This window comes from Lacerta agilis, chromosome 3 (assembly GCF_009819535.1).
Source record: "Lacerta agilis isolate rLacAgi1 chromosome 3, rLacAgi1.pri, whole genome shotgun sequence".
NCBI lineage: Eukaryota > Metazoa > Chordata > Lepidosauria > Squamata > Lacertidae > Lacerta > Lacerta agilis.
The window spans coordinates 83,129,723-83,156,090 of NC_046314.1; the positions used below are offsets into that span (position 1 = coordinate 83,129,723).

Sequence of the window (26,368 nt, forward strand, 5' to 3'; positions counted from 1 at the left end):
GTCAAGATATGACAGCATAATATAAGTATCGTCTCACAGTTAAAAACAGTGTACCATAATAGGTGTTCAGAAAGCTCACATGCACTAAGCAGATGAAATCAGTTTGCTTTTAGTAGTTTCTATTTTATCTTGCTAAACCAGAAGCTCTAAGTATATCTGATAAGAAGTTATACCTCACCTGAAATATTGGCACCTCGCTGCCAGAATCACTCTGTGTGCAGGAAAACGTTTCTTTTCCACTATAAAGGTAACATCACTGTACTCCTCCCCATTCATCAGAACACCAACATGATCAGACAGAATGTGAACATGGTCTATTTCACCTACTGCTGTGTAAGGACGGAGTGGATGGCTGTTACTCATCTTGCAGGAGGGTGATATATCCTACACCTATAAAAATAAAGCATAAATAATATGAAAGAGGGACTCTCCTCTAAAAGTTATTTTAAAGTTAAGCGATGTACATGAAACCATCCTTTCATCAACTGATTGATACAAACACTGTTGTGCTACAAAAAAGTCCCAGGTTTAATGAAAGCAGATGTCAGAATGTAACACTGCCAATCTAACTGCTCCAAATAAACAAGCCCTTATAAAGCAAATTGGAAGAAAATCATTATGTTGTAGGGTTTCCACACAGTCAGCCAACTCACTAATTATAATGCTCTGTACAAGTTAAAATTGATTCTGTAACCAGGGCAGATCAATTAGGAACCATATAGCAGTGCTCAAATTAAATATTGAAATCTACACCAAGAGTTTTCATCCATAATTAGCGAGAATATTAGTATTTATGACCTATTCTCACAGGAGCCAGATTAACTCTCCAAAACTGAGATCACAGTGATTTTCAATTATTAATATAGGAAGCCTTTTCAACGAATCATGTTTTATAAGACAGATATACTATTAAGTCCTTGAAAAGCTCTCCTGGGAAAGTATCAATGCCCAGTGTGCTTTCAGACTGAAGAGGCTTTTGTGGAAAGATAAACCTTCTGCTCTTTACTTGCAAAGCCTAAAAGACTTCTCAAGGGGAGACATGGCATTTGCAAAACATATGCTTTAGCTACTTCGCTCAGTTCATGATACCCACACGGTGCATAATTTGAAGCTGATTTTATTTTTAGCACCCACTTTGGGGAGGAGAGAGTACCATGCACATTTAAATAAATTATAAAGTTTCAGAACATCTAGAATATCTATTTTAAAAAATTTCTCTCACACCTTGTATTTCTTCATTACACAAAAATTGTGCATGAGAGCGAGTGAGAGAAAACATGAGATTTTAACTTTTAAATATGGCTTTTACTATATTATACATGCAACTAGAGCCAATGCTCGTGTGGAAGATGAGGTTTCTGGCTACCCCTGCACTTGCAAGGGTAGAAACAGAAGGCAAAACAGTAATAGGGGTTTTAAAAGTACCAGGTGAAACCGTTCTCAGAAAAGTAATCTAAGTGATACAAAATATATCAAACATTTTTAGAGTCAACTATTTCAAGAGCTACTGAAAAGCCAGACACACTCTGCCCTGTTCTCTAACTTTGCAGCTATGCCAGTACTTGGAGGTGAGCTTTGCCCACTTCCAGACTAGCTAGGGCCAAGAGTGCAACACATGGTCGTTCATCTTTTAGCCACTTCTCAATCTGACTGTTGTTAAATCTGCCTTGCTATTTCTCAGAAACTACAAATGGTTCAGAATGCAACCACAGAATGTTCACTGGGATGAGACACAGGGAAGCTGTCTTTCCTTTGAATTTAATCACACATCTAAGTTGCTGGAGGAAAACTTGTGGCTCTTCAAATGTTGCTGGACTAAAACTCCCCATTTTTCCTCCCAGCACTGGCCAGCTGACTAAGGCTGTTGAGAGTTGAAATCCAACAACACTTGAAAACCTTTCCAAGATGTATAACTTGTTGCTAGAGTGGCATACGAAAGACGAATTGGTTAAATCGACAATGATAGATTGGGCGAAAGATGTGGGTCACAATATTATGATGGATGACTGGGAGAGATTGTAGCAGAAAGGTATCAAATTTACTGCTTGTAATAGTTTAAGAGAAAATATAATGAAAATGTTGTATAGATGGTATCTGACACCAGTTAAGATAGCTAAGATGAATTCTAAAATGTCTGATGTGTGTTGGAAATGTAAATCTACGAAAGGTACCTTTTTTCATATGTGGTGGTCATGTCCTGGGGTAAATGCTTTCTGGGATAAGATTTATAACGAGTTAAAGAAGTTAATGAAAATTACCTTTAGTAAGAAACCAGAGGCATTCCTTTTGAGCATGACCAATGAAGAGATTCCCAGTCAGGATAGAGTATTTTTTATGTATGCCACAACAGCTGCTAGAATTTTATTGGCAAGAACCTGGAAGGGTGAAGAGATCCCAACAGTGGAAGAATGGCAGATGAAGTTAATGGACTATATGGAACTCGCTGAACTGACCGCTAGAATCCGAGACCAGAGGGAGGAGAAGGTGTCGCAGGATTGGAAGAAATTTAAGGACTATTTACTTAAGTGTGTAAAATTGAACATTTGAATATTTGAGCAGAATTAACTAGAAGAATTGGCTTTAGCAGGTTAATATTAGAAAAATTGTTCAGAAGAAATTTATGTTGTGAATGATTTAATGGTGCAAGAACACGTTAAGATATTGATTATAAGTGATGATTTATATTAGATTAAGTAATTTTAAAGAGTATTAAGAGATTTGGTTAATGTTACTGGAAAAAGATATAAAGCTACCTAAAGAGTATATATGATCTTAAAGGCAGTGGAGGGAACAGGGGAAGTCCCCTAACAGATAAGTCAGAAACAAGAAAAGTACAAAGATAGATGTTTGTTAAGGTTTGTATACGTTCTTCTTTGTTTGTTGTTACTGTTAATATTTCTATTTTGATTATTGTTTATTATGTATTGTGTTTTATTGTGTTTATGTTATGTTTTTTCTTCTTTCTTTGTTTTATTGTAAAATAATAAAAAATCTTTTAAAAAAAAAAGAAATCCAACAACACTTGGAGAACCACAGGTATCCCACCCCTATTTTTATATCTTCCTCAGGAGCCCAACTCTAGATTTCAGGAGAGGGCTACGCAAGACAGGGTACTGGAAGACCTGTTCCCTACTTTGCAGGCCTTTTTCCACCTGGCCTGGGAGTGTGGGGCCTGAACTGATTCCAGCTGCAAAAGTTGAAACTGCTGAACAGATTCTTGGGCTGATGTGTTTGGGGGGTTTTGCACTTGTGGTGGTGGTGGTGGGACTTCTGCTGTTGGTTTTTTGTATCTTTATTTTAGATATTGATGTAATTTATGTGGAAATTGTTCAGTTTGGTTGTGTATTATTTTAATGTTTAATTGATTGTTTATGACTATTATGACTACGACTACTACTACTATTATTAATGTTGTTGTTGTTCAGTCGTTCAGTCGTGTCCGACTCTTCGTGACCCCATGGACCAGAGTACGCCAGGCACACCTATCCTTCACTGCCTCTCGCAGTTTGGCCAAACTCATGTTAGTAGCTTCGAGAACACTGTCCAACCATCTCATACTTTGTCGTCCCTTCTCCTTGTGCCCTCCATCTTTCCCAACATCAGGGTCTTTTCCAGGGAGTCTTCTCTTCTCATGAGGTGGCCAAAGTACTGGAGCCTCAACTTCAGGATCTATCCTTCCAGTGAGCACTCAAGGCTGATTTCTTTAAGAATGGATAGGTTTGATCTTCTTGCAGTCCATGGGACTCTCAAGAGTCTCCTCCAGCACCATTATTATTAATACCCCACCCATTTGGCTGGGTTTCCCCAGCCACTCTGGGCGGCTTACAACATCTCTAAAAACATAATAAAAACATCAAGCATGTTATAGTATTCTGTATTTTTTCATGTTGTAAGCCGCCTTGAGCATGGTTTGAATTGTGGAAAGGCAGTATACAAATAAAATTATGTATGCACAAATGTATGCATGTCTTTCCAACTGTGACAAAAGGACTGTGCAACTCCTCCCTTCTACCCTGGAAGGTTGATGCCAAATTAACACGACACTTTTTCATAAGCCTTGGCTGCTTTTGGTAAGTTTTTCTGCTGTTTATTTCAGGAATTATTAGTTGGCTTTCATTCTGTTTTTGTTTAATGCATTTTTGTTGTTTTAATGTGTATTTGTGAGTCACCTTTCCAAATCTTCTGGTTCAAAAGGCAGAATATAAGTTTTTAATAACTAGGAACCAGTGTTGCACAATGAATACCATGTTGCCAGTGAACTGAGGAAGATCTGGATTTAAATTCCCACTGAAGGCATGAAGCAGATACCTTGATCCAGTTTATCTCCACCACTCAAACATGCATTCTTCCCTCCTAACTCACGGGTAGTTCTGAGGCTAAGAAGAATAGCTCAGTGCAAAATACCTTGAGTTCCTTGGGAGAAGGAAAATATATAAGCATAATAAATTGAATTTTAAATACACATATATACAGAATAAAATTAAATCAGATTCCTGTTGAGCTGTCCAAAGGTGTTGGTGGAAGAGAAGTTGTGTCATGTCAGCCAGTAGGAACAGCAGATCTTACAGGATAAACTACTGAACAACAGGAAAACGACTTAGAGCACAGCTTTCCAAACTGTGTGTCGCGATACATTAGTGTGTCAGCTGCAATGTGTATGTGTGCCGTGCAAACACTCTCCACACTCCTCCCGCTGCTGGAAAGGGGTTAGTTTAACGTTAGGTTTGCTAGTAAAATTGAATTACTGTGTCGCAAAATGATGCATGTCTAAAAAGTGTGTCACCAACATGAAAAGTTTGGAAAGCTCTGACTTAAGTGTAACTGAGGATTTTAAGTGTGTGCATAACTAAGGCAGGGTTGGTGTGGGGGTGCACATCAGCAGCACTGAGCAGCTGCCCAAGGCCTCAGGAGGGCCCACCAGCACTACCTGATGCACTACTCAAGGACAGTGTAGCTGTCTGAGCAAAAGGGATTTCCAGAGCTCCACAACTTGAGTTGGGAAAGTAATAGGAATTATTGTAGCTTCAGACCATAAGCATTGCCATGTGTCCTGGTTTGAAAAGCACCTGATGAGTACCAGAGACCAAAACAAAACTAAGTATTATAATTGTAAGTGCAGAAAGTATTTTTTTTTTGCAGTGACTATAAAAAAGTAGTGGCACTTTTGGAAGACTTCTGCCTGCTTTCATTTTCGTTTCCTTGAATCATTTTAGTTGCCAAGCCCTGTTTGTCTGCTTCAGTCTATCAAGTTACTGCAAAATGGAGAGTTCGTGCAGCATAGTGGCTAAAATAACTGAAGAAGTTCTTAGTTCAAATCTAGCTCCACCCTAATCTCACTTGTTGGTTTTAAGCCTGTATCTGCCACCTGGAAAGAATCATGTTGATCTAGGCCAAAAACACACTATGCAGGCAGTACAAAACGCAATTGTTAAGTTAAACCATAGGTACTTAACCTGGATTTATTATGTTGTTCAGCATTGTGAACAAGAAGGTCTATACAGGATTGCTCAGAGGATAAAATGAGCAGAGAAAGAACCAATGAATACTACTTTGAGTGTATAGCTATTTTTAAATGTCCATTTAGAGATCAGGATTATGAATGGGTCAGAAATTTTTGATTTAATTTAAATATTTATAAACCACACTTTCATATGTTCTTTCTTTCTTTGGCGATCACTCGTAGCTGAGTAAGATTGTCTTCCATATCACAAGGCAATATACAGACTAAAAAACACAATACGTACAGAGAAACAAGAAAAACATCAAATTGATTATTGTTGGTTATACAGGGGGAGGGAGTGCTTGGTTTGTTTCCTCATGCAAGTCCTTAAGCTGGCACAAGTTGTAAATCTAAATTAAAAAGTGCATGCAAGGATAATTCCATTATGGCAAAGAGTGCATATGCACTGTGTTCATATATACATATGAAAAACTGTCAAGACAGCTTGGTTTGAAATGCAACAAAAGGAAGACAAGCAATTAAGAGATTCAAAATGGTAATTATGTAAATAACTCCATTCAGAAACCATTATAATAATCAAATTATTACAAATCAGTCTTATATGTGGAAAACAAGAAACCCGTGCAAATAACTGAAACAGGCGCAAAGTAGATGCCACTAAATATACAACAGGAATACATGAAAGATGGCGTTCTAATGAAAATTACACAGGTGCTCTACAACTGGAAACTTTGCGTCTAATTGTAAAATATCTGAGATTGTGGCTTTCAGAATTAAAATCTCTGCACAACTTAGAAAGTGGAACACCACATTTTAAGTATCTAAGATTTCCAAGATAGAAACACTGACAGGTGGAGGTAATGACAACAACAAAATTGCAAATTCACTACTCTGATGAAGTTTCAAGGCATCCAGACTGAAGCAATTTGTGCACAATTTGTAGTATAGTTACTTACAATGATTGTGTTGACACACCAAACCATAGTTAAGTATTGTGTGAATGAGCTGGAACAAATTCAAGCATGTACTGCTTTCTTGCCCTTCTAATTTAGTTTCACTTTTACATCTTGGTTTGTCACTGCACTTCTAGACAGCTATAGAAAAGGCAGAAAAGCCCTGCTCCATACTGAAGTTGGTAACAGAAGCAATAAGGAATCTGTGCAAGCAACATATTAAACCACCCCCCACCCAGTGGGTTCCAATAAGCACAATTCAAAGTGTTGGTGCTGATCTTTAAAGCCCTAAACCAGGGGTCCCCAAACTAAGGCCCGGGGGCCAGATGTGGCCCGATCGCCTTCTAAATGTGGCCCGCGGATGGTCTGGGAATCGTGTTTTTACATGAGTAGAATGTGTCCTTTTATTTAAAATGCATCTCTGGGTTATTTGTGGGGCCTACCTGGTGTCTTTACATCAGTAGAATGTGTACTTTTGTTTAAAATGCATCTCTGGGTTATTTGTGGGGCACAGGAATTCGTTCATATTTTTTTTCAAAATATACCGGTAGTCCAGCCCCCCCCCCCAAGGTTTGAGGGACAGTGGACCAGCCCGTGCTGAAAAAGTTTGCTGACCCCTGCCCTAAGCGTCCTCAGCCCTGTATATCTGAAGGAGTGTCTCCACCTCTGTCATTCAGCCAGGTCACTGAAATCCAGCACCAAGGGCCTTCTGGCATTTCCCTCACTGTGAGAAGCGAAGTTACAGGGGATGAGGCAGAGGGCCTCCTCGGTAGTGGTGCCCACCCTGTGGAATGCCCTCCCATCAGATGTCAAGGAGAAAAGCAACAACCTTTGGAAAGGTTCCCTAAATAGGGAAGTTTTTAAATGTTTGTTTTATTATGTTTTTATATATGGCTGAGGCAATCCAGTCAGAAGGGGTAAAAATAAAATAATAATAATAATAATAATAACACCACACAATATAACAAGACACCACAGTATCTTCATACAAGCTATAGAACTGGGGAGCCAACGGTCCAAAACATCTCTCAGATATGCGCATCACTTGGTTACCCTGGATCAGTCTCTCAGTCTAACAGTGATGTTACAATGATAAAACAGAGAGGAGTAGGAACCATATATGCAGTCTTGAGCTCCTTTTGGGAAAGGTGGGATATAAATATAGCGAATAAAAATAAATAATATAAAACCTAAAGATCAGCTGATTAAAAATGGCTTAACCTTGTGCCAAAAAGATTATAGCTACGGTGCCAGTCAAACCTCCCTGAAGAGAGCATTCCAAAGTCCAGGTGCCACCATAGAAAAGCCTCTCCAGCAACTAGCACAGATACAATTCCCAACCCAAGAACAACACTGTTCTTGCAGTGTTTTTCTTTTAGTGGTACCTTGGTTTACAACCATAATCCGTTCCGGAGGTCCGGTTGTAAACCAAAACAGGTTGTAACCTAAGGCGCGCTTTCGCCAATGGGGTTGTAATCCAAAACAGTTGCAAACCAAAGTACCACTGTACTATTTTTTGTTGAGAGTCGCCCAGAGTGGCTGGGGCAACCCAGTCAGATGAGTGGCATATATATAATCATAATCATTATTATTATTATCATTATCATTACTTAGCAGGATGGAAAAGGGTCAAGGCTGCAATCCTACCCATGGCTATGCAGAAGCAAGCCCTTCCTTATCAAACCCAAGGAGCCTACTGCTATTTTTTTGTCAACACCCGAAGAAAGCAGCTAAGGGCAGCTAAGGGCAGCTAGTGCAGCTTGACCTGCGCCTAATCCCTGCTAAAAATGAAAAGTAAAGGTTTGGGCTTAAAAGACAGGAGTCCAGAGCATCCTCAGATAAGTGGCCTGCCTGTCCCTGTGAAAACCCTCAAAAGCACACTTTCTCAACCCACCACGCCTGGCCTGAAGGGTCCAGGAAGACCTGCACCGTATCCTGGGGGCGGGGAGGACTGCAAGGTCAGGGGCAGCCCCGTCACCCCATGCAACGCCAGGTGCACCCACCCACCCACCGCCCACCCGCACCGCCCATCTTGTCGCGAGGCCACCGTGGGCCGTTAGCGAAAGGCAGGCGGCGCGTCCGCCGCCCACAACCCCGGCCTGACATTTCTCTGCCTCTTTTCCCAACGACCGCAATAGAGAGAAACGCACCAAGACCCAGGAAAAGGGCAGGCTCCCACCCCGCCCCATTTCCCCAAGCACCGGACCGGTAGGGGGGTGGGGCAACGGGGAAGGGGAAGGGGAGGGAAACTGAGCCCTGCCCCTCAAGCCTCCCACCCGGCCACCCGCAGGCCCGAGCGAGACGGCGCAGGGCGCAGGGAGCCCAAGTCCAGCCCCCTCATCCCTCCGCCACACTTACCGGGCTGGAGAACTCGAGCGCGGCCCCCTCCCCCCTCCTACACCGGCTGTCGCGTCCGCGCGTCGGCCGGCGCGCTGACGTCACCTAGCAACGACGCTCCCGCCGGCGCTGCGCGCTGACGTCCGTAGCAGAGCGCAGGAGTGCGTCAGCGAGATACTAAAGAAAGCTAGAAGGGTTGCGCGGGGATCCTTCATACCTGGTTGGGCCAAAGACACAAATTTACATGGAGATTCAGTTCTGGAAAGAGTGTATATAGTAAATGGTTTCCAAACACTCAGTCTGTTTGCATTTATTTACTTATAGCTATGAGTTTTCCTGGGATACTTTTTAAAAATAAAATAAAATAAGGATTTTGTCAGAATCTTATAACTATGAGTTTCCCTGGAATACTTTTTAAAAATAAAATAAGGATTTTGTCAAAATGGCAGAGGCCCAACAGCCTCTGCTCTACGGGGAGCTGCCTTCAGGCACCAGAACAACTCTGCATTGCAAAGATGTCTGCAAACATGGCAGGAAGGCTGCCAACATCAGCTCTGCCTGTGGGAATTCCTTGCAGATGATCGCAGTGCATGGAGGCTGACAGTCAGGTCCTGTATCCACAGCAGTGACCAGAGGAGGAGGCACCGCCGGGAAGAGCGCAGAAAGGACAAACGCCATGGTGCATCTGTAGCAGCAGAACCAGATGCCTTCATCTCTCTCGTATTGGCCACGGCCCGCTCTATAACTCTCTTAACCAGGGGTCCCCAAACTAAGGCCCGGGGGCCGGATGCGGCCCAATCGCCTTCTAAATGCAGTACGGGAATCAGCGTGTTTTTACATGAGTAGAATGTGTCCTTTTATTTAAAATGCATCTCTGAATTATTTGTGGGGCATAGGAATTCGTTCATTTCCCCCCCCAAAATATAGTCCGGCCCCCCACAAGGTCTGAGCGACAGTGGACCGGCCCCCTGCTGAAAAAGTTTGCTGACCCCTGCTCTTAACAGTTAGCTGTCACCCATGAAAGAACACACTTCCATTGTCTCCCAAGACAGAACCTGCCAACCCTACATTAAAAAACACAACACTGTCTACATTAAAAAAAGACAACACTGTCAGAAAGTAGATGTAGAAGCCAAAGCAGCTATGGACTTGGGCCTCTGCCATTCTTACAAAATTCTTATTAAATAGCCACAAGAAGACTTCTAGTTACCGGTAAGTCTTTATGGCCAAGAAATGAGGCCCAGATGCCAAATATTCACTTGGGAGATTTAACAACAAGTGGGTTTTCTTATTGAATGGTGGAAGAACCTGCTTCCAGAAATGTGTAACACAACAGATATGGAAAGGCTCCACTGTAGCCTAGGACCAAAGCCTAAAGGCACCCCGCCCACTGAGAAATGTTATCATAGCTTTTGCTGACTATTCTATGAGGATCTAATGAGAGCAACAAGGACAAATATGAGGAAAAACAAGTTATGTTTTTACAAGTTCTGAGCACTGAAAAACCTTAAAAACATTCAAACCAGCAATAGAATTACTCACAGAAGCTGGTATAAAACGCAAGCAGGGCATCCTTTTTTCTAATCCTTGAAATTGATGGCATGCAAACCAGAGCTACCTCCCAAAAGACCATGAGCATGACACAATATTTACTTTATTGAACCTGTCTATCCTGGGGGGGGGGGGTTGTGTGTGGAGGAAATCAAGGCAGGAGATACTGGTGACCCTGGCCTGTGGGAACACCATCGCAGCAACATCACCAAGAAGACGCTTGGGCACAAGCATAGGCACTAACTCTAAGGGGCCAAGACCCTTTTGGTCCCCCAAAATTTAGGCTGCGGCCCTTCAGAAATGACCATGCTGAGCCACCCCAGCCTCCAACGCCGCCACTGCTGCTGTGTTAAAGCACAGGTAAGTCTCCCAATTGCCCACCTACCTCCTCCTCTTCTGGGGCAGCCTACTTCCTTTCCTCCCTTCTAGCAGCCTTGGCACGGACCCATGAGCCCCCTGCCACTGTGGGGACTTAGCCGCCATCACTGCTGGCATCTAGGCGAGCAGATGAGAGGGCAGTGTGCAGGCTGGGCCTGCTGGTCATCCCCGGTCTCAGCCTCTAAGCTGCAGCCCCAGCAGCACCACCTCCCTTGGCCCAGCCGCTGGAGCCTCAGAAGTGCCCAGTGAGGGCATGTAAGCTTTCCACACCAGCCTATTCATGTTTAAATGCAGAAAGGCACATACAATCACGGGCCCATTTGAGTATAAAATTAAGATTGTTTTCATGGCGGCCCACATCTGATAAAATCAGCCAGAGAGAGACATGAAATGCATTTCAAATTATGTTAAATGGTGTGTGTTCAGTGATCTCTCCCTTCTGTGTAAGATGGTCCTCAATGTTGGCAGTAGGGGAAATGAAGGTACCCTCGTTTGTTATACAGAGACCCTCATTCAGAACATCTAGCCCAGTACAAACTCTTCCCCCTTCTGGTTCACAGTTCAGTTTGTACTTGAGTTTCGTTTTCAATCTATGCAATACCCTTCTTTCACTAAAAACCACTGGAGACCTAACCCACCTGACCTGCAAAGAAGCCAAAGAAATCTTTAAAACACTTAGCCCGGGATAAATTAATTAAGGGCCCCTTCATAAATGGCATGTCCTACCTTTCCTGCATCACCAACTGCAGTACATTTTACTGCTAAACTTGATAGTGAATGTATCCACCACAAGTCATAAAGTACTGGACATGTGAAAGCTTTCCAGCAGCAGGAACATCTCCAAGTTCAAATATAGCACTAAGCCAGTGTAGAAGCTCAGTGCAAGTACACACTCAAATATGCAAACACTTTCCTTCTAACTCAGGCATTCACAGCTTGTGACCCAACATGCAGCAGCCACATATACAGCAATCTGCCAGGTGCCTCTCACTTTCACATACAACCAGTTTTACAATTCCAGATAGGCAACAAAAACTATGCAAGACAGGAAGAAGTGCAAACACTATAGCAATGGGCAAATGTCACGTGAATTTAACACACATCCAGGGAATTAATGCAAATGTTATTTATGAATATTAGAGTGGCCAATGATAAACAGTCAGACATGTTTATACTACCGGTAGATTAGAGTTTAAGAGAAAGCTTTATCCTCACAAGTCATTAATTAATTGCAACAGACACTAGATTTGCAGACTTCAGTATTAAGCAGCAAAACAAACTTACAAAAAAATCTGCATTGAAGAAATCACACACTAATTTACTTGCAACAGTGGTCGCATAGAAGCTGCTGAAAAAACAACCATAACTCCATAGCTGCTTCATTGGATATCAGTGGTACAGTCCTAGGCATGTTTACCATGTTCATTAGGATGAATTCTCTAGCCAGTGTTTAGGATTGCAGCCTAAAGGCTCTTCACTGGCTCAGTGACCCATTGTATATGCAGTGTTTGCAAATGACCTAAGCAGCAGCCACAGCAGTGTGCAATTAATGTACTCTTAGATTAAGGTCTGGAGACTGGCTAGGCTTGTCGACAGGTGTCTTTTGTTCAGGTATTGTAACGAGCTGGGATTACAGGTAAAACCTCTCCCTTACAGCAGGTGCTTCTAATCTCAGCTTGTTACATACAGTGAAGATACCAGGTAGCTTGACATCTGGCTGGTTGATAGGGGATCAAATACTTATTTCACTCATTATAATGTACATCAATCTCTGACTTTTGTCTTCTGGGTTTCTGGGGTTTTTCCTGTTGTTATTCTGTCTCTCACAGCTACAATAAACCTACCATTAAAATTATGGACTGGTCATTTCTTCGTCAGAGGGCAAACGGGCAAATTTAGCAGGGGATCAAATACTTCCCCCCCTCACTGTAGTCTACATGCACTGTGGTTTACAGACAGGGCTCTAAAAATTACGACATGATACAGCACCCAAGAATGCCAGCTGTTATGTAATTATTAGTTCCAAGTCTTTTTCCGACAGGATTCAATAGCTTCCACTGCTAATAGTGAGATACTAATTGCTCAAAGTGAGATATGAGGACAAGAAGGTGGGGGACTGGAACTCATTTCCATGTTTTGACAATCTCAATTTTTAGCTAAATAGGGGGGGGGGTGATGACTGAGTGAAGCTATAGGTTGTGTTAGCCACATCAGTTGTCTTCACAATTATGCAGCCTACACACTAACAATGAAAAAGGAAGTATATTTTAGATTAATGATTTCCCTTCCCATTTGAGCGCTCAACCCATGATTAAAGCAAATACATTTTTAATGTGTTTATACACCCCCTATGGGGCTTTAAAATTATGCTGGCTAGAAGTAGCAAACTTTTCAATTATGTATTATAGATTAAAAATTATTATTAAATATGCCAGTAAGAAGGTTGCTTATATACATTACCTTGAACTGTCACCTAAATATTCAACTCCAAAGTTTTCAAAGAATAATGAAGCTTAACTTAGCCGAGAAACAATAAACGTGACAAATTGAGAAGCACTGCTCTCTAGCCAATGTGTTCCTCCTCAAGCTCCTGAACCAGGCACAGCTCTGCCCTGAACAGCAACCCTACCCCTAGGCTACCTCAACTTCCAGGACTATCTCAACGACCAATTCTGTGCCAACCAAAAGCTGCTTGTATAAGGCAGCTTCCTTCTGTCCTATGTGAGGTGACCCAGTCAAACTCAGTCCTGCCAGCAATTCTGTTCACATAGTCATTACAGTTGTTCCTTTCAGGCAAGCACAGTATTCTGAAGAGTTGCATGGGAGGGTGCCAAAACAAGAGGTTTTTTTGAGGGAAGTGAAGAATAGTGCAGGGCATGTTGTTCCTCATTTACAAATTCTTCCATGTGTTCTGACAAAAGACGGTCACACAGAGTTTTTAACTTGAAAATATTTTTTTATTATTATTTGATGTCAACACTGCACTAAAGGCTGGTTAATCACAAAAGGAGATCTAAAGTGCTGCTAACAATGCCCCGATTAACAAAGACAGTTGAGTCAGGGCTATTCGGCAAAGTGTGGATTGCATAGGCTAAATGTGTCAATACAAATTAAACACTGGTGAAGACTGACTAGTTCATGTGTCAGTTTTGTAAACCTTGGGAGAGCTTGGAAACAACTAGAAACCCACTGAGTCAGGTAAAGAGCGCAATAGGTGGTACATTAACATTTCAGACATCTAGGCTTTAGTTTATTTTAGAACTACACCAAGACAAAACTGATATTAAGAAAATATATGTCATGCCACCTGGCTCCTGAAGGACAACTGTGGGTGTGGTATCCAGTCTGCCTGAAAAGTAGGATGGCATCCTACCCCACTTCAAGCACTTGTAACTAGCATTCATACCATAAGTGTAGTACTTGCCTGTTCATTTTTAACTGTACGCTGCCATTTTGTTCATACTAACTTGTGCACTTGGGTTCAAGGCACAAAGCAACACCTGTGTTCTAAAATTCAACATCAACTGGATTCAGGAACAATGCAGACTAACAGTGCAATTCTATATATGTCTTACTTAGAAGTATATCTCAGATTTCAATGGGACTTCCTCACTAGTAACTGCAGCTGAAGTATTCTTATAAACCCATGAAGCGGTCATTATAAAAATCGCCAACAAATGCAGCTTTGCCACCATCAAAGAGAAAAGGAGCAAGACTTCAGTATTTGCTTCCAGCTCATAAAACATGAAAGATCTAAATAGTCTTGTCTTTTGCCGGCATGTTTAAATAATGCAACCTCAGCCATCTTGCATACCAAAACAATATTTTTTTTTACTAAGAATAAGAATCTGGCCATAATATACTACAAAATGTGGCCAGCTACAAAAAGGTTACAATTATGATTTTTGTGCAGGATAAACCAAGTAACTAATTCCAGAACATACTGTATTGGCTACATTCAAGCAGTATGGCAAACTATGGGGTTTTCTTTAAAAAAATGTTTGACCTTATGTTAGGCTCAATCATGGTTTGCACTAATTAATGTCTGCCATTACATCTGAATTCACAAACCACTGATAAACCAGTTATGACTGTTGCTCCATCTCAAAATGCTGCTGCTCTGTGCAGATAGGAATGAACTTGTGAGATATGCAGATCAAAGACAAAAGAAGATAAGCAGCTCGAAATCACAGTTTATCTGTTGTACACCATTGTGTGGGTTCTTAAATACAGTCAGCACAAACCATAGCCTTTTCTTATGAAAATAAGCAGCACTAAGCCTCATTCATGTGCATCCTCCTTGCATTTGTTCATGCATTAGGAAAAGACATTAGAAGCCTACACTTCCAAGTTTGTGGGTGGCAAACCATAGTTTTCTGCATTCAGTCAAAATGGCAAAGTATAGCTCACCACAAGCTAGAAATGGAAGCTTCCAATCTCCTACCTTTGCAGACATAGCAAGGGGAAAGGGAATACTGTTCATTCCCATTTGTTTATCATTTGGCGAATGACTAGAACAACTTTTTGTTAAATCAAAAGGACATTGTTAAGAATTTTCAGTCTCTCGATGGCAAGATCACTACGCAGTATTTCCAATTGGGATTATAGTTGTCATATGGTTCGGATTCAGGATTTCAATCCAGTAGCCATCAGGATCCTGGATAAAAGCAAGTCCTTTCATTTTACCTACAAAAGATAAATATAGTTTATAAGCTTTAATAGAAGAAGTCCTCAACAAATTCATGTTTCAAGCCTCTAAAACTACCGATAGTTTAGCAAGCAAACAAGTAAACAAACACAGACACACACGAGTTACAATTTGAGAGCCACTATTTACACCGAAGACTTACCATCATCTGGTTTTTTGACAAATTTCACTCCCAGCTCCTCAAATCTTTTACAAGCTGCATTTACATCAGGAACAGCAATTCCAATATGACCTGAAAAACAACAAAGTACCAAAGGCAATGGGTGCTTTTAATACAAATGTGAATAAACCCTTCTTTTCTTAACGCAATTGCAAATATATATATATATATATATATATATATATATATATATATATATATATATATATATATATATATTTCTGGCTATGCAGAAAGCGTACTTAATACCAGAGCTAATTTATACCATAGCATAAATGTACGCTACGGTTCTCTGGGGACGGTATTGCATACATAATCCCAGCTACATCAGAGTACACAGAGACAATCACTGTGAAGTGCTTGTTGATATCTTACGCAGGGGTATGTTGTGTGAAAATATGCTTTCAGACCCAAAATTAACAACATCAGGAAAATAGAACGCAGAAGCTGGCCACCCTCAGTTCTTCTTTTAAAAGGTTGATAGTTTTTTTTTGGGGGGGGGGGAATTTATAGTTTGTTCATCAAACATTTGCTTAAGAGAGATCTCTGCTAAATTAGACCCAATGCCTATCTTGCGCAGCATCTGGTTTTCCCCCAGTGGCCAATGAGCTGTGAAGCCTATGGGGAATCCCACACCATCACATCCCACGTCCTTCTCACACAGTTGGACCACAGCAACAGATATTTAGATGCATGCTGCTGATCCCGGAGGTAGCATATACTCATCAGGACTAGTGGCCTTCCCATCAGTCCCAGTCAGCATGGCCAACAGTGAGGGATGATGAAAGTCATAGTCCCAACAACGCCTGGTCACAGGTTCCTTATCCCTTTCTGAAGCCATCTAAGTTGGCTTTATGTCACCTTTCCATTAAAACAGGCACACCAACTGTGGCTAGCTCTATGATGTGACAGGAGTAACACCCATGACAAACCAAACCGGACGGCAACAAGGCACACACAACTGAAAATCCAACTTTAACTGAAACAAAGTACTATTGTCTGCAGTTTATGAGTCACTGCCACCAGAGTTGGAGCACCTACAGGAAAATGGCACTCTTTTCCTCCCTAGAGGAACACTTACTAAAGGGCTGTGAGGTAGTCAGCTAGAAACTGAAGAAGCAACCAACAGTGCGTCAGAAAGATGCAGAATAATGTGTTCACCAGATCCACACGTTTATTCAAGATACACCCTTAACTGCTGTTGCCTCCTCAAGATGTAGGAATTGCTCTCAAGGTTTTGCGCCAAATTCTCTGAAGTAATTATGAATCCAGTTATTCTGCCTTTATAAGTTCAATTACCCCAATTAGCTTTTAATCTATAAAACCTGGTGAAAACTCTGGAATTGGATTATACCTATGTTCTTGGCATCTGCTAGTTAAGATAGGTTTTGTTGAAATTCATGGGAAGAAAAAATATGAGCATTACTCACTCACATCAGCTTTCTTTACAACAGGGGTGACTTACCATGGCCTGCATATGCCCCTCCCACAAGTGGCTTTTTACACTGTGGCAATTTTTTCCATTTAAAAAGTGTTGCTTTTTTAAATTTACTGACTACTCCCTTATGTTACCCACTGGAATACTAAAATATCTTTTTGTGACCCTCCAAGACCCCAGCCCACTTGTCATTTTTTTAAATTTTTAATTATTTAGTTTTACTGACCACTCTTGCTGGTACTGTTGTGATTCTGTGATTCCAAATTGTTCTAGTGATTTCCAAGATCCCCAACCCCACCCTAATTGACCATGGCCACTTTTACACTTTGGCCGCAAGAGACTGACTGTGGGTCAATGCAGCCCTTGATCCCACCACCCCTGCTTTACAACATACCGAATCCTCGGGGATCTGAATTGCCATTGTGGTAAGCCTGACTCTCATCATTTTCAGTGCCCCAGTTGCTAGAAAAAAAGGAGAGGGATGTGGGGGGTGGGGAGGGAAAGAGAGATTAAGAACAAAAATAAGATGCATGGTGATAAACACAGTTATAACAATAGCAAAAGAGAATATTTAACAGTGCTTGTCAGGAGAAGAGACCAGCCATCAGGGATATACAACATTAACAGATAAAATGACGAACCTTTCCAAGTTACTGAAATCAATACAGTGCTACCTCGGTTTAAGAACAGTCCAGTTTAAGAATGATTCGGTTTACAAACTCCGCAAAACCGGAAATGGTGTCCTGGTTTGAGAACTTTACCTCGGTCTAAGAATGGAACTGGAATGGTGGAAGGGCACTGGCGGCGGGAGGCCTCATTAGGGAAAGCACGCCTTGGTTTAAAAACTGTTTTGGTTTAAGAATGGACTTCCGGAACGGATTAAGTTCATAAACTGAGGTACCACTGTATTCTACAAATATTAAGTCATGGATTAAGATGATATTAATATAACATTATTCACTTGAAAATGCCATTTTACTGAAGGAACCATGGACACCGAAATCTTTTCACTTCTCATGGACATATATTAGAACCATTTTATATTTGTAATTATGTTTTGCTCAAAGCAAACTAAGGCCAAGATAGAAGACTGAAGAATCAGCATCAAAAACCAGTTGCATCGTAGAAATGCTAGAGCAGATGTGGGGGGAAATGACAAAAATGACACTAAGAAGTATAATGGAATGGGATTCCAGGATAGGTGTGTGAAGAAAAAACATAAGAACCTAGAAGGAATTTGGAGGACAAACAGGACCTTTTTTCATAACTTGAAAAAGAGCTGGCAAATGTTGTAAGCTTTTTGTCGGAAACTGGCCTGACAGAAGCAATGTAGCTCAACAGACCATTTTCTTGTGTGGAATTTCACGTTTTGAGGTTCCCAAAGTTCCCCTGGGAAGAAAGACCGACTGTTTAAACCACTCAGGGAATTGCAGCTCTGTTTAGGGAATAGGTGCCTCCTAATAACTCTCAGCATCCACTACAAACTACAGATTCCAAGATACTTCTTCAAATGCATAGTGTAGATGGGGGCGATAGTAGTGAAACAGCAAGTACAATCTCAGGCATTGCTCCCGCTCCCCAGTGCTGTCCCTTCATTAATCACAAAAAAGTTTCCTGTATGAAAAAGCACACCTACCGGTAATCAAAAAGTCTCAAATGCATTTTCAGAGAGCGACAAACAAGCTTGCCCTAGCACCGAAATAAGGGAAGGTGCAGGCAAAGTTCAGTCTATTATTTAATCAATGCTCTACTTCCAGCCATGTTTGAGAGGGAGTTTTGTTGTAGTTAAGTGATAAGAATATATTAGGATTTATTCTTAGCATGTACTGATGCCTAACATTTTAGTCAAAACATTCTGGATATGCTTTCATTTTCACACTAGCATCATATGGTGACATGCTGACAAGCACCAAAATAGATTTTGTTATGATTTGCAACATATGCCAAATATGTGCATTTTATTTCAGTGTTAAGTGACAAGCATATGCTTTGAGGAGCAGAGTTTGTATAATGAACACAACTTCTTTGCTGTCACAAACAATTCAGTACCTCTTGCTACATTTTAGACTTTGCACACAGAACATTTGCCAGGAGGTAATTTTCATTCTGTAGCTGCTGCTTCTGCATTTCAGGTGTAATCTGGGACAGTCCACTCCAGTTTGAATGTCCAGGAGGGTTTAGGTGAACACCTAAAGCTAGCTGGTGTGTAAGAAAGGCACTCTGCTCACAAGAAAGTCGAATGCTGCTTCAACTATATTAATAACCAGCAGAATAATCAAAATACAAGAAAAAAACATGATTTAGAGAACACAGTTTTAACACTCACTGCGTCAGTTCTAATACGCCCTTTCTAGACAGAGTCCACGCAATTCCCTCTTTTTTATCTTTTGGAATATCATTTTTATCTTCGTAAGCCAAGAAGTAGAGGGTGAACTTCATAGCAGGGAAGTCAAACTTGTTGAGTAGGCTAGAAGGCAAACAGCTTGAAATTAAATTTATGTGAGAAAAGCAGACAGATAACACACTCACCAAAGACATTCGAAGTTTTGTAATCAAGTTCTCATGTTCACGTCAAAAAGGTTATGAACATTTAGAAAATGTAAGTCTTGTGGCACCTTCAAGGGTAACAAATTTATGACGATGCAAGCTTTTGCAGACAAGAATCCACTTCACAGATAGATCAAAAGAAAACTTAGGCAATAATCTATTTTTCTAGTGCCACAAGGTAATTTGGTGTTTTTACTGCAGAAGACTAACGCACTCAATTACTGCTGTTCTTCATAGTTATTACAAGACTGCCAGAAATGCCGAACATGATACTCCCACCACTGCCATTTATAGGGCAATACAGTACGATGTCCCATGTGTATGCCATAGGCCAGTGTTTTTCAACCTTTTTTGGGCAAAGGCACACTTGTTTCATGAAAAAAATCACGAGGCACACCACCATTAGAAAATGTTTAAAAAATTTAACTCTGTGCCTATATTGACTATATATAAAGTAATTCTCTTGAATAGGAATCAAATAAACACAAAGAAAGTATTTTATAATTACTTTATTATGAAATAGTAAGTAAACAGAAATATGAAAAATTATAAAATACTTTATTCAGTGTGCAACCAGGGCCTGTTTGGCTGAACACAAAGCTGATATTCTGGCTGGAATTTTTCCCAAGGCACACCAGGCAACATCTCGCGGCACACTAGTGTGCCGCGGAACAGTGGTTGAAAAACACTGCCATAGGCAAGAAGAGGCAAACAAATAGTTGGGGCTGTTTGCCTTTTAATTTTAAAAAGTGCACAGCGTGTTTTTTCAGCATGCTTACTTGGACAGCAATCCAAACCGACCACCGCTGAGGCTCTATGTCTAGGTGCCTTTTTTCTTCTTCAGAGGGTTTTGTTATTGTTATTGCTATTATTCATTTCATTTCTATACCACTTTGTATTTTAAAGAACAAATCTCAAAGCAGTTTACAACACATTAAAACACCAGAGAAACAACCCAGAATAAAACAAATTCAAGCATCAAAGAAAAGATTTCAGATCCTTCTCTAAGTGACATTTTGCTTTCATCAGTAGCCAACTTGGCATCCAGAGATCACCACGTGGGCGTAAAACTAATCACAAAACATGCCTGGCACATGGCTAATTTCCAACACTGATCTAGAGTACAGGGCCTCTCCAACCTCCCATTGTTCCCTCTAGCAGCAAACAGAATTCCATGGTGTGGAGAGAACTCAGAATCACCAGGGCGTGTGATTTCTACTCAGGAATGCTGTTTCACAGGCAACATTACCAAGCTCTAATCTCTGACCAGTTTCTACCAGTTGGTGGGGCAGGTAGATGAGCAGCTTGTTCACCAAGCATGGTGTGGATCACTTCACAGTTCTAGGAGAGGCAGAACTTTTATGTCCCGCTGTTAAGCTCTGTATCGCCAACATGAAACATTTAGAAACATTCTTGTTCAAATTTGTTGCATCTTAAGCCATGCTAAAAGCAGCTCATGCAATTATGTCTCCAATCTCGTATCCTGACAGGACTGGCAGGCTTGCAGTTTAGAACAGACGATTGTGAGACGCTAATGAAGAAAAAAAGAGCCAGCCCCCCCAAAATCAGTTGGTACTTACGTCATTCCGAGAACCTTAGTATAAAACTCCAGAGACTTTTTGGGATCTTTTATCCTTAGCATCGTCTGTTGCAGCAGAAAATCCTACAGAAATGTATAATTTGTTACACTGTTGTCAACCATGAACGACATTCAACACTGGAATGTAGCTTTTACTTGAATAATTTTGTTAATTCGAGCTCCACATACCAAACGTAAAGTGTACAGAAGGGCTGGGGAATTGTCCGAATGGGAAGCCTTTTTCAGAGGAGATTTAAATATGCCAAAGTAAGAAAAAAATAATGGGTAACAGTCTGGAAAATGGTTTTGATTTAGGGGCCAGCAGTTGTAAATAAATTGGGACATCAGCAGACATGGATTAAATCAGGGGTCCCCAAACTAAGGTCCGAGGGCCGGATGCGGCCCAATCGCCTTCTAAATCTGGCCCACGGACGGTCCGGGAATCAGTGTGTTTTTACATGAGTAGAATGTGCCCTTTTATTTAAAATGCATCTCTGGGTTATTTGTGGGGCCTGCCTGGTGTTTTTACATGAGTAGAATGTGTGCTTTTATTTAAAATGCATCTTTGGGTTATTTGTGGCGCATAGGAATTTGTTCATTTCCTCCCCTTCAAAATATAGTCCGCCGTCCGCCCCCACAAGGTCTGAGGGACGGTGGACTGGCCCCCTGCTGAAAAAGTTTGCTGACCCCTGGATTAAATGCTTGCAAAAAGCAACAGCAAAGTTAATTTTAGAAGGGAAAATAGCATGACAGCATAGATATGTAATGTATAAAATGGTCTGAATGTTTAAAATATCTGTGCTGTATACCACAAATTTAATTGTTTAGTAGTTGGAAAATTGGGATCTGGAATGTAAGATGATTTGGTTTATTTAAAGAACCAGAAGAGGGGGTGGAGGGAAGTCCGGGGATCTGGGGTATGTTTGTGTAAAAATGTGTTATTCTTGATTATTTTTTAGTGTTAATGAGAAATGTGTGGGATAATCTGGTATTGATACAATGTGGCATATATTGGATTTTTTAAAAATTGAAAATTAAAAAGTTATACACACACACACACAATTTCATGTAAATGTGTGATGCCTTGGAACCTAGCCCCTGTGTAAATTGGGAGTTGCCTGGACTTTAAACTGGGGCTGCAGATGCAACGGTTCCAGAATGGTTTTTAAAATACATATGACTGCGCCACAACAGTCAAACTGTGTCCTAGTCTGACATATTAACAAATGGGACTGAGCAAAATGCTTTGATTGGGGTTCAGGTAAAGCAGGTATAGGCAAACCTGGCCCTCCAGATGTTTTGGGACTACAATTACCATCATCCCTGACCACTGGTCCTGTTAGCTAGAGATCATGGGAGTTGTAGTCCCAAAACATCTGGAGGGCCAAATTTGCCTATGCCTTGAAGTACAGTATCTTTATTCCAGATTATTTCTATGCATGCAAAGGCATTGCAAGAAACGGTATTTTAAAGCCACTAGCAGTACATCCCCATGCAGGTTCTCTCAACGGTCCTACTGTGTTGAATGGGGCTTATTAATGGGTTAAGTGTGCCCTGGATTGCAGCCCAAGTGAAGCCACAACCTTACACCAGTTATGTTGAAATCCTACACAAACTCAACGAGGCTTATTTCTCAGTAAAGCGTGTGTAAGGCATTTTCAACTGTAAATGGAAATGCAGAGGCCTGGGCGTTTGTAAGAGACGGACAGCTAAAGCAAGGCAAACGTAGGTCAAAGGATCTCGCTATATACTCTGCCAGGAAAGACTACAGCTCCGCACCAAGAACAGATCGCACGGAGACTCTAAACCACGAGAGTCGGCGAACTCAAGCATGCCGGGAGAGATATGATCCTTCGGGTGACGGCGCTAAAGTTCAGCCACGCAAATATTCGGGTGAAAGGCGATCGCTGGCTGGCTCTGCCTAGGCTCTGTATATCTCCAAGCCTGAAAAGGGAGCCAAGCCCGTCTCTTTTGCACGCCGCTTGCAAAGGGAGAAAGAGATCCCCTGTAAGGAGTTAATGCAACTTCCCAACGCTTTGCAATTCTGCGCCCACCTACAAAAAGCAACCCTCCCTCCCATTTTATATATGCACACATTAAAAATCCTCTCCTCGCTTTACCTTCGTGCTGGGATGAGGGTCGGAGCAGGCACTGAAGGCTGCTTCATCGGTGAGGCCGGCGGGCTCCCCTTGCTCGGACATGTTGGGGCTCTGGAGAGGAACTGCTTCCCGGAGTGGATCCTTAGCCCAACCTACAAGCGTCTAGCTGTCGCGACAGGGAGAACGAGGTTCCCCCAATCTCTGGCCAATAGTGACCAGCCATGCAAATTAGGGCACCTCGCGTCATGCAATCCCTTCCACCTATAGCAGCGCCGCTTCCCTAGGACTAAATCTCTGTTCCTACAACTCCCAGAATCCCCAGCAAAGCAGGTGATTTTAATCCCGTGCTTCGCAGATTGCGACACTGTTCCCTTTTCAGGGAGCGGAAGCAGTAAATCTGCGCCAAATATGGCAAAGCGACCCAAATTTATGTGTAGCAAGCGTTGCCTTTGGTTGGGAGTGGTGGTGGAATTTGGTTGGGCACCGAAACGGCAGCTTGCTGGAGAGACATGGGCCACGCGCGCATGTCATACTTTTAAAGCACCATGGTATCACTTGATAAACTTTCCCTAAAGAATTCTGGAGCCCAGTTGCCTTGCCGGAGCAACCGCTCCCACAGAACTTTAATAATCAATCCCTTTTTCCTGGGAACTTTGGGAATTGTAGGTGACCAAGGAACAGAATGAGATGTAGCCTACAATCCTAAACACACGTGTATAATTGGACTGTTAAATGCTGTTGTTGTTGTTCAGTCGTTCAGTCGTGTCCGACTCTTCGTGACCCCATGGACCAGAGTACGCCAGGCACGCCTATCCTTCACTGCCTCTCGCAGTTTGGCCAAACTCATGTTAGTAGCTTCAAGAACACTGTCCAACCATCTCATCCTCTGTCGTCCCCTTCTCCTTGTGCCCTCCATTTTCCCAACATCAGGGTCTTTTCTAGGGATTCTTCTCTTCTCATGAGGTGGCCAAAGTACTGGAGCCTCAACTTCAGGATCTGTCCTTCTAGTGAGTACTCAGGGCTGATTTCTTTGAGAATGGATAGGTTTGATCTTCTTGCAGTCCACGGGACTCTCAAGAGTCTCCTCCAGCACCATAATTCAAAAGCATCAATTCTACGGCGATCAGCCTTCTTTATGGTCCAGCTCTCACTTCTGTACATTACTACTGGGAAAACCATAGCTTTAACTATACGGACCTTTGTCGGCAAGGTGATGTCTTTGCTTTTTAAGATGCTGTCTAGGTTTGTCATTGCTTTTCTCCCAAGAAGCAGGCGTCTTCTGATTTCGTGACTGCTGTCACCATCTGCAGTGATCATGGAACCCAAGAAAGTGAAATCTCTCACTGCCTCTATTTCTTCCCCTTCTATTTGCCAGGAGGTGATGGGACCAGTGGCCATGATCTTAGTTTTTTTGATGTTGAGCTTCAGACCATATTTTGCGCTCTCTTCTTTCACCCTCATTAAAAGGTTCTTCAATTCTTCCTCACTTTCTGCCATCAAGGTAGTATCATCAGCATATCTGAGGTTGTTGATATTTTTTCCGGCAATCTTAATTCCGGTTGGGGATTCATCCAGTCCAGCCTTTCGCATGATGTATTCTGCATATAAGTTAAATAAGCACTAATGAGCACAAAGTGCAAAGTATGGTTTTGTGCTCTAAATTAACAGTTACTTGGGAAATAGGTTTTAGGGTCATAGTGGAAAACTCTGGCACAGAGAAAGATTTAATATCCATACAGTACTATGACAGCACTAAAAAGAGTGCCCAGAACTGCTCAGAAAGCTTAGAAATCCCAAAACATTGTGATTTTTAAATGGATAGTGTAAGTTGTGAGTTTGGACCTGTCACACCAATATTCGGGTTAAATCACACCAAAGTCACGTTTTGGCCTGCTGTCTTGATTCAAAATGGCACATGGTGTCCAAATGTCAATGAAGAGTGCCACCTCCACCTTGGGAATCTTCGTGTCAAGTTTGGCGACAATATATTGAAAGACAGCCAAACTTACACCAAAAATAGGCAAAGTCACAATCAAAATGGTGCCTGGCAAAGACCACCCCCACCCCTCACATACACACGGAATCCTCATGCTGAGTTTGGCAGCAGTATATTTAGAGGCAGCCAAACCTATGCCAAGAAACATGAATTTATGCAAAAGTCACGTTTTGATCTGCCATCTTGTTTTAAAATGGCACCAGTCATCCAAACATCGACATAGACTTGCCTCTTGGGAACATTCATGCTGAGTTTGGCAATGATATCTCGAGAGGCAGCCCAACCTCTAGATGGTGCATATCTTTGGTGCATCATTCAAAATAAAATGTGTCATTCTGCTCACTCGCTCACAAAGAATATACAACAGAGATGGAGATGGATCTGGTTCGTTCAGCCTTAGCAGTAGAAGGATCATCAAAGCAAACTTTGATTCAGGCCTAAAGTGGACCTGCTCCTTGTACACAGCACCCCTGTCTCCGTAAAATAGGAGAGAGAGAGAGAGAGACAGACAGAGAGAGAGAGAGAGACTAATTAACAAACAAAAGCTGAAACAGAACTTTGCAAATAAAATCTTACTCAGAGATTTTCGATGAGTTGAATGACTGAGATAAGCAAGAAGCATGTTTAGCACTGACTGTCCCAGAGATGTCAAGTGCACCCATTTATTTCCTTTCAAGTATATAAGCAAATGGTAGTCAGCTGCTGCTATTTAGCAAAGCAAAATGTTGGTGCAGTAATAGCACAAATCTTTATACAACTGGCACTGGGTAGCCTAGCTCTTTCTGATCGGGATCTAGAGTATTGCAGTCTGTCTTCATGTACACTGAATTTACCTGAGAGGCTAGATGCACATTCTGCTTTTGTACACCTCGGCTGCCACAATGGAAAGTATTTGCCTAGCAATTGAGATTGTATAGTTTGCTTCCAAGCTGCCAACAACACTTTTGTGTGGATCTCTCACCCATCTGAGTAGATGCTCGTATGTATCATTAGTGCAATAAAGTGAATCTTTATAGGCTACCCCTCCCCTCCACCCATGAAAGTGGGTACCTTATGATGAATAACAACAGCACTGCTGCACTTCTGTGCAATAAACTGTTTGTGTGTGTGTGTTTTTTTAATAAGACATTTCATGGTAAGAACAGTTATGGTGGGGAAATG

At 41.7% G+C, this 26,368-nt stretch overlaps 2 protein-coding genes across 3 annotated transcripts in view; both read right to left on the reverse strand.

The window, feature by feature from the left end:
* BTBD9 (BTB domain containing 9) overlaps window positions 1-8,877 on the reverse strand; it is a 147,976-nt gene extending 139,099 nt beyond the window's left edge. For both annotated transcript variants that reach the window (XM_033144578.1, XM_033144579.1), the window contains exons 1-2: window positions 8,773-8,877; window positions 179-390 (exon numbers count right to left, since the gene is read on the reverse strand). In XM_033144578.1, the coding sequence (XP_033000469.1) occupies window positions 179-363 (185 nt within the window). In that variant the 5' untranslated portion in view covers window positions 364-390; window positions 8,773-8,877. The remainder of the gene's footprint in view (window positions 1-178; window positions 391-8,772) is intronic.
* A 4,738-nt stretch (window positions 8,878-13,615) lies between these two features.
* On the reverse strand, window positions 13,616-23,390 carry GLO1 (glyoxalase I). The gene is made up of 6 exons (XM_033144580.1): window positions 23,233-23,390; window positions 21,114-21,196; window positions 19,313-19,453; window positions 17,381-17,448; window positions 15,531-15,620; window positions 13,616-15,366 (listed from the first exon to the last, which is right to left on the reverse strand). The coding sequence occupies exons 1-6, from the start codon at window positions 23,311-23,313 to the stop codon at window positions 15,260-15,262; spliced, it is 570 nt and encodes a 189-aa protein (XP_033000471.1). The 5' UTR covers window positions 23,314-23,390; the 3' UTR covers window positions 13,616-15,259.
* Window positions 23,391-26,368: the final 2,978 nt, after the last annotated feature.

Bases quoted from the DNA above. Each gene is read 5' to 3' on its own strand.
- GLO1 (XM_033144580.1), bottom strand. From the start codon at position 23,313: ATGTCCGAGCAAGGGGAGCCCGCCGGCCTCACCGATGAAGCAGCCTTC. The intron at 15,621-17,380 runs GTATGTTGTAAA...GTTGTTTTTCAG, and splicing joins TTCAGATCCCCGAGGATTCG to GTCATATTGGAATTGCTGTT. The intron at 15,367-15,530 runs GTAAGTCTTCGG...TATCTTTTGTAG, and splicing joins TGTCAAAAAACCAGATGATG to GTAAAATGAAAGGACTTGCT.